This window comes from Strix uralensis, chromosome 12 (genome assembly GCF_047716275.1).
Source record: "Strix uralensis isolate ZFMK-TIS-50842 chromosome 12, bStrUra1, whole genome shotgun sequence".
NCBI lineage: Eukaryota > Metazoa > Chordata > Aves > Strigiformes > Strigidae > Strix > Strix uralensis.
In genome coordinates, this window is record NC_133983.1 from 25133585 (window position 1) to 25146004 (window position 12420).

Genomic DNA, 12420 nt, shown 5'->3' on the forward strand with positions numbered 1-12420 from the left:
CCACGTCTCAAACAGAAGCATCTATGCTGACTGTTTTGGGAACAGAGTACTTCATTCGATGGCTTTGGTTGTCATGTGGTTTATCAGCTGCAGTTTCAGGAGGGCATAGGGCCCAAGGCTGAGAGGGGATTTTAACAAGTATTCTCCAAGTGAGTAAGTTGCAGACTTTGCATGTCCTTAATACTTGTAACTGGAAGGAATCTTTCAAAGGGCTAATGTTGTGTAGGTGGAGCATAGTTTGCGTGAGCTGGAGACCTGTTGAAGACATGTGTTGTTCCAGCAGTGGAGTCTTGTAGATAGACAGTCCAGCATTGTAGACAGGAAGTTTGAGTGTGATAGGATAAATATGCAGGAAATTTTGGTGAAAAACAGAAGAGGGCCACAGGCTGTGTTAGATGGTCTCTCTTTAAGGTGTAAGCACACATCTGACTTCAGCTAACAGTGTGGATGGGGTAACCAATAATGAAAGAGAACTTAGAGAAAGTGTGAGAGGTAGTGAATGGTTGATCTACTTCTTTCCAAGCCAGGGATCCTCAACTTTGACCCAGCATGAGCACTCTATTTAGCCAGTGCATGCTGAGAGGCACTGGATGGCAAGCTGTCTCTTGAGTGTGTGCAGAGGCCATTTGTGAAAGTTTAGAAGTTGTCAGGCAGCCTGGGCAAATAACTTTATTATTATTGTCATTATTTCTACTTGCAAAAATTTCTACTTCCAGTTGAAAGAGTGACTATGTCAGTAAAAACTTGAGTAAGTTGTAGTCTAGCTCTATGTCTGTATCATATCTGGCTTTACTGATGTATCTGTTACAGTACTGATGTAGCAGATTTTAATTGTTCCTTTGAATGAAATGGATATGATGGTATCAAGATTTCTTCCGCTAATTAGACCTAGTAAGAGCTTCAGCTGATCGTGTTTCTCAGTGTTGCTGTGCATGAAGCTGGTTTGCATGTATTTGTATACAAGTGAAACAAGAACTCATCAGCCTTTCACGGCGTAAATTTCAATAATATCTTTCAAATTAAAAAGTACCAGAAATATATCTTACAGTATCTGTTGCAGTCATTAGTTTCCTTCTGCTTTTTCTTAGTTTGCCTTCTGCCTTTCTTGGCTCTTACACTGTAGCTTAGATATCAATTCTACATTGCATTTTTACAGAGGGTTGTATAAGAAAGTATCTCGTAAACCTGGAGAAGAAAGTTGGTTCGGAGGTACATTATTCTCTTACAGAAAGCACTGGAAAGATAAGAGGTCGATATCTAGTGTTCTGTACCTTATCCCTGGTTGATCTTGCCCATTTGTGCAAGTTCAGTTATCCTTGTGGATGACTGATCTTACTGTTCAGAGGTGTTTCTTTATTCTAGATTTTCAGCCCTTTAAACCTAGCAAACTGAACTCACTTTCTTTCAAGATTTTTCTTACCGGTTTGTCACCCTGCACTAGCCGGGTGTTCACACGTGACAACTCCTTGCAGAGTGGAGCTGTATGTTCTGACGCCACGCAGTTGTGAGAGCTTGTCAGTGGCTAGGCCATAGCACTCGCTTTCTGTGGCACTTCAGCCTTCCTTTTCCTATCGGTATCCTGTACAACTTCACCCTCCTGATGTGTGTGTGCTTCTTGCATCTCACCTGTGTCTGTTGCCCTGTTTAAGCTTCCCTATAGCTAGGGACCATGAAAAACTTTTCATGACACCCCGTATTTTTGCCTGTGCATGCCCCCTTTCTTTAAAATGGATCTGTTGCAAGCTTTGTCTGACCCCTCCTCAAACCTCTTGTGTATGCTTACTTGCTGCCCCAGCTGATTTGTAAAACAGACTTAAGGGATGTGTTTGTGAAGGATAGGTCTCTCACCTGTTTTGAGAAGCCATTTCTGCTACTTCCTGTCTGGAAAGTAGATGTTGATTATACTTGATTAGTTATCTGTTAGAGAGAAATATTTTAGTGCATAGTAATCTCAGAATATCTCTGCAGTTGATGTATTTTTTTGAAATAAGAAAGCATTGAGTTCAAAACTGGGTTAGCAGTTAAATTCTTAATCAGCTGTGTGCAAGGGGCAGCTGTGCCTGTTACCTTAGGGATCTCCTTTATGCTGTTGAACACAGTTGACATTTCTACATGGTGAAAGGGAACCTTGTAGTGGCTACAATGCATATGATTATAGTCAAACTTCAGGTGTTCAAATAGAGATTACAGAGCAGGTCAAAAACTGAGCTATCTCCGTGTCTAAGGTTTACCTAGGTAGCAAGTTAGTTACAGATCATAATAAACCAAAACTGGTTTTGACAATTAACTTACAGAGCACTGATCTTCTCTGGTAGGTAGATGCACCCATTTAAGCCTGGTTCAGAAGTTTCCAGTGTGTATCAAACATGACACATGATCTAGATTTCCAGATCTTTACTATTTTGTTTTTAATGATGGATCTCTTGTCTCTATAAATATGTTATCTTTTACTTTTGTGACATAAACCCACATATCTGGTATATCTGAGGTCATGGAAGACCAACAGTGTCTGGCTACTCCAAGATGCAGGAGGTGCTAATAACTTTCCTGCTGGCTTGCTGGGAGCTTTGGGCAGGTCATTTAACCTTTCTTTGTTTTCCACATCACCAAAATGGGAATAAACTATACTTCAAAAAAAATGCATTCTGAGAGACCTAGATGAGTAAACATCAAAATTCAAACTGTTTCTCCTCTAGCTAAGAAGTAGTTTAAGCTAATTCTCTCTTTTTTTTTTTCCTTTTTTTCCTTTTTTTTCCAGTTGGAGTGCCTCAAGCTCATTGCCTCTCAGAAATTCACAGACAAGCGCATTGGGTATTTAGGTGCCATGTTGCTGCTGGATGAGAGACAGGATGTCCATCTTCTTATGACCAATTGCATCAAGAAGTAAGGGTTCCACCTCTCTCTCCATCAACACATGCTTTGAGGTTTCAGGATCTGAAAGTACACTCCTGACAGTGATATTTTGAGTACTTTAGATTTTTTCCCTTGCATTAGAAAACTGGTATTTTCAATTTGTTGTATGCTGTTGACCAAACAAGACTGTTCTAGTACTGTACTGTATGGGATGATCCTGTTTAGCTTCCTTAGATGGAAGAGAATATAAAATTGCGTTGGTCCTGAGCAGGTGTATGTGGCAAACAACAGTTCATGTAACTACTGTTACAGAATGGTAGTAAGTGTTTCTGGAGGTCATGTTAAGATAAATAAAATCGGGAAGATGAAATGACCACAGTAAACTGCTCAGCCAGTGCAGAAGACCTCTAATTGTTGTAAAGAGCTCTCTTCCATTTCTGTAAATTAGTTATCTTCCAGCTTGCAGTAGAAAAGAGCCAGGCAAGCAGTAATGCAGCATCAGTAAAGGTCCATCCACCTTTTAAATATGATATAATCAGGATGTTTTTATAACACTGTTAAAACTTTGTAGGCTGGACTGGCCATCATATGTCACAGTCATATATATTGCTGCAGCCATGTTGTCCTGTGTTTGTTTACTTGACTTCTGCTGACGAGCTCTGAAGAGTCGTCCGACTTCAAGGATCAAGGCTGTGTATCCTGCTTTCTTTTTAAGGTTGGCCTAATGGTCCTGATGAATCATTCTCCTTGGAAGCAAGGCAGCAGCAACTTGGGATGTGCTGTCTGCTTGGCATGTTGCTGAAATTGGACAAGAGGGGATAGGAAATAATCTTTTTACTTTTTTTCCTCTCAGAAAAATGCTGTTAAATTGGGACTGGTTTACATTATAGTTTAGTAGATGATGATTGGTGTATTTCCAACAATGCTCCTTTTCAAGATGGATGGGAGCAGGAGTGGAACAACTGCATTCTAGTTTATTTACCTAGAGGCCTGCTTGGTTCTGTGTGGTGTGTCTGTTTTTTATTATTATTAACTTTCAGAACATAAACTTCCCTGATGTTAGCAAATAAAGTATTGATTGTTAGACTGTGGCCTCAAAAGTGCTTGGAAAGAAACTGAACAAAACTGCGGGCCTGAGGGTCTGCTACCTTGGGATCTAGTGTCCAGGAGAGGTGAGACATTTGGCTAAAGATTTTTTCATTGAAATGTCGTACCTGTGAGGCTCTTCCGTTAGAACCAGGCTGCTAGGTTAAAACCTCTTTTGATTGTTTATGCTAAAATTAATTTTTGTGGTAAGGGTATAGTGAGTTTGAACTGGAAACGGGTCAGACTGAAGCTGGGCAGAACTGGTAGACAGCTTCCCACCACCTCAGTGGGTTGTTTATTGCTTTCTTCTTTGGCTTCTGTATCTACCACTGTCTTGATTTTTATCTAGACATTAAGGTATTTGATTTATGGCATTGTCTTTCATTATTTTATAGCAAGACCTAGATTTTTGATAGCAAAAGCGCCCTTGTGAAGCATATACTTGCTATACACACAGCTTTGTATAGCTGCCAAAAATTTGTTAAAGGAAGAAGCAAAAAAACAACCCATTTAGTGGCATGTGCTATCTGTTCCTTCATCTGCATGTTGCCATAGCTGCTTGATGTAACAACCAGAATACTGTCTCTTGCTCTTCTGCACGTTGTGCGCATTTGGTTACACACCACTCCTTTCCCCAGCTCTCCCATCACACAATCCCCAGCTCCCCTTGCCTCCCAAACCAGGAACCGTATGTTTTACTTTCTTCAACATTGAGTCCTGGATACTGTGGCGACATGAGTACTAAATAGTCTGACAGAAAAGCAGTGTAGAAATAGCTTTTAGAGATTGTTGGGGTTGCCATGTGGAAGCTGTGTTGCCTTGTACTTAGTGTGACGTTGGTAGCTGGCCTCATGAATAGCATCTGCTGTCAGGTGGTTTAAAAACTTCTTATTGGCGGATTTTTGCAACTTCCTGAGGCATATGAATAGTCAGGATTGCTAAATAAAATGCCTGTATGGATTATTTTCAAGGTGTGCGAGTGGTGGGGTTTGTGGTTTTTACTCAGGATAGAGGATATTTTTTACATAAATTTTTGTATACTGTTTGGTTTGTAAGTGCAGAAGCTAAAGCCTATCCTAGAATGTGTTTAAACTGGGACCCACAGAGTCACTCCAGGACTGTACTTCATTTGAGGTTCTTTTCTGCATGCAAGTTCCAAAATACAACATTTTGTCTTTACTTTAGAAGTTCTAATGGGATTCTGTGTGGTCTTCACTCTTCTCAGCTCAATCCCTAGATACCTGATAGTGTTAACCAAGTATTTTACCTTTATAATTGAGGATTCTAAGTAGAAGTAGTAGCAACCCCTGTGGTACATGCACTCAAAGCTGCTATTGCTCAGAAGTCATGCTCCTTCAAAATAGCTGAGAATCTGGAGAGTTCTGGGCCATGTGTGCATCTGGTTAGATGACTGTAGATATAGATGCCTTTTTTCTTGTGTGTTCAGGTTCTCTGTGTTCATGCTGATGGGCTTTTTTTTGTTCTCCTTTACAGTGACCTTAATCACAGCACGCAATATGTGCAGGGGCTGGCACTCTGCACTCTCGGCTGCATGGGCTCCTCAGAAATGTGCAGAGACCTTGCAGGAGAGGTGGAAAAGCTCCTCAAAACTTCTAACTCCTATCTTAGGAAGAAGGTACTTCAGGGAACTTTTGAATACTTTTGTTATGGATTAAAACTCAGGATTGATTCAATACCTGCTAATTCTTGAATACTAGATGGCTTGGATCACACTGGCTGACTGTTATCCCAGTGTGCAAGACAGGTCAAAACTGCCTGTCTGTGTGTATCAGGAGTGTGTGTAAGCCTCTAAAAGACAAGCCTCCAGCAGGCGAGGCAGTTGCTTCTATTTTCATACTCTCTACCTCAAGGTTGCTGATGGTAATGTTAACACTGGCCTGTTCACAGACATTAACCCCAAACTCTAGTCATCGGTTTATTTCTGTATCTTCTCGGATAAGTCCAGATACCTGAAGATTTGAACCTATTTGATCACTTCTGTTAATGATTATTACAGTAGTGTGTGAGATAGAAGGGTTAAGGCCTTGAAATGGACAATTATAAATTGTCTCATTTCCATAGCAAGTGTGCTGTAGCATCTGCAAAGTGTAATCACCCTTGTTCTTTTAAATTGATTTCATTGTTAAGTCTTGGAAAGGGTAGGAAGCAGTAAGATTTAGGAAGAGATTCATTGTTACTTCTTTCTCTAGTGCTGGATCTAGAGAGAGATTGGAGAGAAAGCAGTGCTAAGAGGTACTGCTGTATTCTGGGAAGAGGCCCTCAGTGCACTTGGCTCTCAAGCACCTGCAAAGAGTAGTGTCTCCTGTTGCTTCTGCACCCTAGACATAGGCAATTTTTTTTCAGTATACTTTTGTTTCTCATAGGACCTATCACCTGCAGGAGGAAGTTATTTTGTGGGGAAGGAGATGATATTCAAGGGAAAGAAAATGAGCCATAATTTGACATAAATTTATTTACTTTCTTCCAATGCGTTATCCCCTCCATAGCAACAGGAAGAGAGACTGAAGTAGCCCTATTAAAGGCTGAGCTGCTTTGCAGTTAATATCACTTCTGAAGTGAATAATGTAAAAATGAACCATTGCTAGCGGCAGTATTACTTTGTAGCTCAGTGCTTCCCCCCTCTGTGATGCTGTTTAGTATCACTTGCAGTGGAGAGATGGAAAAATGTACTATAGACTTTCCAGGCCTTTGTATATCATGAAGTTTGTGCTAGGTCCCACTGTGCTGGATGTTCTCACAATGTGTATGGTTGTTGTTACAGTGTGTACTAACGGAGCTGTTTTTCCTGTGCAGGCAGCGTTGTGTGCTGTTCACGTCATTAGAAAGGTGCCTGAACTCATGGAGATGTTCCTGCCAGCCACCAAAAACTTGCTGAATGAGAAGAACCACGGTAATACCCGAGACTCTACTTGGCAAGGCTATGACATTCCTTACGGGATGGCACACTTGCTACCTAAGCCTTTTGTTTGGAAGGAACTTTTGAGGTGTATCAGTACAATTTGTTTCTTCCCATTTCTATGCAGTGAAAGCAAATGTCATTCAGAAGAAAGGGATGCGTGTGACTCTGCTAGTCAGCAGGAGTTTTACATGGCATAGGTGACAAAAGGAACTCTTCCACTGTTTTTTGATACAATTCAGAGTGGGTGGAATGAGAAAGTTTGTGATTTTTATCCAATACGCTGCTAAAGTGCAATTTTTAGGGTTTTTTGTCTTCTGGTAGCATAGCACTATAGGATTCTCTGACATCATTTTAGCAGGCATTCCCAGGAATGAGATACCTACGTTGGTATCAGGAAAGAGTTTCTTCAGTGCTGTTTTTCATCAGAACTACAGCATAAAACAGATTCTCACTTTAATGGTCTCCCATCTGACTATATATTTAGTATGCAGGTTTCAGCTGACAGAGTGCAGTTTCTCTTCTCCTTTGGCCTTTAGTTGCAGCTTTAAGACACAAGCACACTGCTATCTGCTTTCCCATGGGCACAGCTGCAAGCACAAATATATTTTGGGGTAGATATGCTGGACTCAAGAAGAATACTTTTTTTCATGATTTCCTGTTGTTTCCTTAGGATCTTTGTCACATGTCTGGAACCAATAAAAATATGTTAAATGCAGATACTTCCCCCCCCCCCCCCCCCCCCCCCCCTTAGGTGTTCTTCACACATCAGTTGTCCTCCTCACAGAGATGTGCGAGAGAAGCCCAGACATGCTTGCACACTTTAGAAAGGTAAGTGTGAACTGATAATATTGCAGAGTTAATATTCATGCTTTTGTTTGTGGTGGGTTGGGGTTTTTTGGGAGTGTGGTTTTTTTGGGTTTTTTTTTTTTACAGATGCGTCCTCTTAGTCTCCCTAGTGAAAGCAGTGTGCCTGTCTTTCAGTAAAATCCTTACAACTATTTGGGTGAAGAATTTAATGAAACTGTCTGCTTGTTATAAAAATTTTTTTTAAAAAATCATTAAATTTGGGAATTTTGCGTGTATCTAGCCCCAATCCCCTTCAATAAGTGGGTAAGTTACAAAACATCAGTCTTAAGACTGTGCAGTATGAAACTCATCCTGAAGTTAAAATGTCCTCTTTGATGTTCCCTTAGGACTTTTTCCACTCTTCATAGCTAATTGCATAGTGACATTGGAATCGCCAATGTGTTAAAGAGGCAAAGGTGAAACTGAGGCTTAGACCAACACCTGAATGCCTTAACCAGAGCCACAAATTTTATACACTCAGGTCAAAAATACCTATGGAAGTTGTAGTTCTGTAGATACCTCATCTCTGATAAATGCTGTATTACATCATTTTCCATTTTAGTTTAAGGGTTTGAGAGTCAAGGTCACTCTTCCTCCTCTGGTTAGGAATGTTTGCTTCTCCTCCCCTCCCCAGCACAAACTTCCTTATGCTGTTTGCCATAATTTGGTGTGCAGTATGAAACTCCTAATGATATAGACAGGCCAAGGAAGAGCAGTAAACTGGGCATGCACATAACTAAGCACCTGTAACACTTTTCAGAGGAGCAAACAGCCAGTTCTGTTCTACCAGCTTCGTTCAATTTCTCTTCTTTGACCAAGAAGTCACAATGCCAGTCAGTGCAGTTCTCAGATGCCCTTCTGTTGGTAGTCTTCCATATGGCAGTAAAACAGGACATCCTTTGATGCGTCTTAGCGTTTTGGCATGCATCTTCCCTTGCCCTGATTGTATATGTCAGAGCAGGAATGAAAGGGGGACTAGGGTCATCTTGAAGGTAGCCATCCCTGCTACTAATTGCTCAATTAAGATGATAATCCTGGGAAAAGAGAGAAGAGTGGAGTCCTCAAAACTTAGGTACTAGGTACATTCTTTTCTAGCTATCTCGTAGTTGTTTATGCTGTGGATGGTATAACATTGATCCGTCCCTAATGCCTGCTTCATCTGTTTTGTCCCTTTTGTCTGTTTGGAATCCTGCTGTGTGTTAGAATGAAAAGGTAAGAGTTAACTCTTCTAGATGCTGCATGCTTGCATTGAATCTGTAGATGTTTGTCTCTTGTGAGGCAGTGCCTCTTAATGCCGCACTTGTGATTGATGCCACACGCTTAGATCAACTGTACTTGTCTAATGCTTTTTGTGTGCTGGTCTGGTCTTGTCACTAAACCTTTATACCCATGGCAGCCCTGAATCTCAGTTGTGGCCTTTTTCAAACATGAGCCTGCTTTCCTCGAGCTCCCTCTCATTTGAGGAGTACTTCAGGGAATTTTTTTGTGCCTGTGCAAACTGTAGCCTCAGTCTTTCTTCTTATCACAAACTGGGCTTTGTGTTTTGTCTGAATCATGGGGCAACCTTGGGCGATTCCCAAAAGGGAGCAGGAGGGACAGTTACTTAGCCACCTGTAAGTGAGCTAACTGTGCTGCACAGAGCTACTGAGTACAGCTGCATTGCTGATATTTTTCATGGGTGTAATTTGACTACAGAAGTGGGGGGTGCCCTCAACCGATCTCCATGGCTGTAATGTTTCCCTTTGTTCTGTCCTCAGTTGTGATAACTCTCGCATGTTAGAAGATAAAGAAAATGTTAATCAGGGTTCCAGGAATGCTCCAGCAGGTCACTTTACTTATCTGTTACTCTGTCTTGAGGGAAGATGTTGCAGCACCCTTTGGTTTCCTCTTTAAGGCAGATTGTAGGAAATTCATGGTTCCTTTGGTTGTGTGTTTTATGAAATGCACGTTTTCAGAGTATGTAATTCCTGAAGAGCGAATGTAGGAATAAAAAAAGAGATGTTGGGCTGGTTTTCTTCTTGCACTGTACCACAAATGTATAGGACTTCAGTCCAGGAAACATTGCTCATTTAGCATGTCCACATGCAGCTATTGTGCTCTATAAGTCACACTGTGCTTTTGGCAGCTTCTGCTACTATCTGTCCTGAATCTGAGGCACCATCTTGGTTTGATGTTATCAGAAGTGGCAACTTTACAATAAGAAATCTCTGATCTGGTAAAAGTTTAATGTGAATGCAATCCCTGACTCCTAGTAGGCATACATGAACGGAGGATCAGCCTGTCTCAAGGACAGGAAAATTTGTTAAAGGTGGATTCGTTGGGAAGGGCTTTTTAGGGAAGATTTTGATAAACTAATTGTCATGCATGGAGTTGAGATAAGGAATCCTGCTGTCCTGGTGCTAGCCATGCTTCAGGAATGAAGAATCCACTTAGTGTAGCCACCATAACACCTCTGTCTAGTTTGTCACGTCTCCAGACAGTGTCTGGATTATTTTAATAATACCAGCACTGAGAGGGATAGAAGAAACTTCCTATGGAAGGAATAAAGCTTGTAGAGATCTACATCTCTGTCATCCACCAGGAGTGGTTTTTCTCTTACAGTTCACTGAAAAAGAGTCAAGTTTCTCTTTCAAATTTACGGTTTTTCATAGGATGTGTTGGGAGCAAACTTCCATTTCATCCCTGAGACTATTTTGTTACTCATAGCTGCTATGAAGGTTTTTGGAGATAAATAGTAATTTTGTTAAAGCTTGTTTGCTTTACTGATTGGCTTATTTGCCACGTTTTGCCTTAAACCATTTACTTGCTTGGCATACATAATACAGAAAAATTATATTACGGTTCTTCAGAGCTTCCCTGACAGATGAAGCCCATCGCTAGAGCCTAAGATGGAGGGAGCTGAACCAAACTTTTGCAGATAGGTAGTGTTTCTTCAAAGCTGTGTACAAGTCTTGAAAGATAACTTATTCCTGTGGGTAGGTGTCTACTGGGACACCAGTGCCATCAACATCTGAGAAATCTGAACTGTTTCTGAAAGTTTTCTAACCCATACAGTTGGAAAGAAACTTTAAAATATGAACAGTGTAAGCTGATATGATTTTGTGCTCCCAAATCTGGCAGAGTAGCAGTGCTTCCATCAGTTTTCCTGCCATTATGCAGAACCCTTCTAATAGCAATAAAGCAAATAATTTGGTCAGTTTAGTATTGCTGCTCTTGCGGGGAAATTTGAGATTAAGAGGAGGAGAACAGACCCTGGAGCTGCTTGCAGGGAAGTAGTAGTCTAACAATAGATCCCTGGGGCAAGGTTGAAGGGAAATCCATTCTCTGCCCTATTTGGAAACTCTTGGAGAGGAAGCAGATCATGAAGCTTTTCTTTCTAGAAGCTAAGTTGGATGGAGTGTCAAACTTGAAGGAGTTCTTAATAATTTAATCATAGCAGTACAGTACTTGAAAAGATCAAAAATCTTGGCTATGCTGATGCTTCCATGAAGATGTATGCTAAAAGTGAGTTAGGAGCTACTGTAATGCCCCCAAGTGAAGTCCTGGAATTATACCATTTTAATAGTCCCAGCACGTTCCCTTTCCATGAAGAGAGGAATTTAAGTTGGTGTTTCCTCTCAGGTCTCAACCGCCAAGCTCTTTAGTACTTCAAAGATACAATATGGTTCTCAGGTTCCGGCTTAACTGTTTCTAGTTGTGTCCTAGCTAAGCTGTAGGTATTCATACAGCATCAGGCCTAGGTGTGCAGGTTGAGCTTTGTAGAAGAATCCATAGACTGACTTGCTTTCAAATACCAGGTTTGTTCTTGGACCTGTACGTCAAAACTGGGGTGGGGGGAGGAACAGCACCCTAATAAGACAACTCTCTTCTTCACAGCTTGTTCCCCAATTAGTTCGTATTCTGAAGAACCTTATCATGTCTGGATATTCACCAGAGCATGATGTGTCTGGGATCAGTGACCCCTTTTTGCAGGTAAGAACTGATGCAAACAGTGATTGATATCTAATTCTGGTACTGCTTTGAGACTTAGGTGTGGTGAAGTGGTTACCTCAGTGCAGCTGTGTTGATTTCAAGATTTTGTGTCTTTGTTAGAGCTGATTGTGCGAATGCTCTTTACCTGCCTTAGTGAAGGACACTTGTCTTAAAGAGCAGTTGTAGTGCCTTATCATATGGGAAGTTGTGACACAAGGGAGAGGCAGCGATATGTGTTGATCTTGCAAGGCTGTACCTGGTGGGTAGTGGGGACACTCTTAACAGTTCTGGCTAATGGGCAGAAAATGAGCACAGCATAAGCCTGTTCTTGTTGGTAAGGGTCTTATTAAGGATAAGCATTTTGCTTAGGAATGGAAATCAGCAGCTTGTTTTGCTTCTTTGCCACTCCTCCGGAAGTGTACTGGGTGTTTGATGGCCCCCGTGTAAAACACTGCCATCTGCTGAGCTGAGCTTTGCTTTATTTTGTCAAATAGGTACGAATCCTGCGGCTACTAAGAATTTTAGGGCGAAATGATGATGATTCTAGTGAAGCAATGAATGATATACTTGCACAGGTAAGGTCTGCAAGGTTGATGAGCAGCTTAAACTTTCTCTTTTGGTTTCTTAATCATTTGGGTTCAGCAGCGCTGGTGAGGGTACAGCTGCTTGCTGTGCTGGGTTGAATTTTGCTGCGAGACACATGTTGATAGGTGTGGTGCTTGTTTGCTCGGGATTGGTTGGTT

The 12420-nt window shown here is 41.2% G+C and overlaps 1 protein-coding gene across 3 annotated transcripts in view; it reads left to right on the forward strand.

The window, feature by feature from the left end:
* The window catches only part of AP1G1 (adaptor related protein complex 1 subunit gamma 1), a 52217-nt gene that overhangs the window by 18204 nt on the left and 21593 nt on the right, over positions 1 to 12420 (forward strand). For all 3 annotated transcript variants that reach the window (XM_074881959.1, XM_074881958.1, XM_074881960.1), the window contains exons 3-8: positions 2759 to 2883; positions 5434 to 5575; positions 6754 to 6850; positions 7611 to 7687; positions 11582 to 11677; positions 12172 to 12252. In XM_074881959.1, the coding sequence (XP_074738060.1) occupies positions 2759 to 2883; positions 5434 to 5575; positions 6754 to 6850; positions 7611 to 7687; positions 11582 to 11677; positions 12172 to 12252 (618 nt within the window). The remainder of the gene's footprint in view (positions 1 to 2758; positions 2884 to 5433; positions 5576 to 6753; positions 6851 to 7610; positions 7688 to 11581; positions 11678 to 12171; positions 12253 to 12420) is intronic.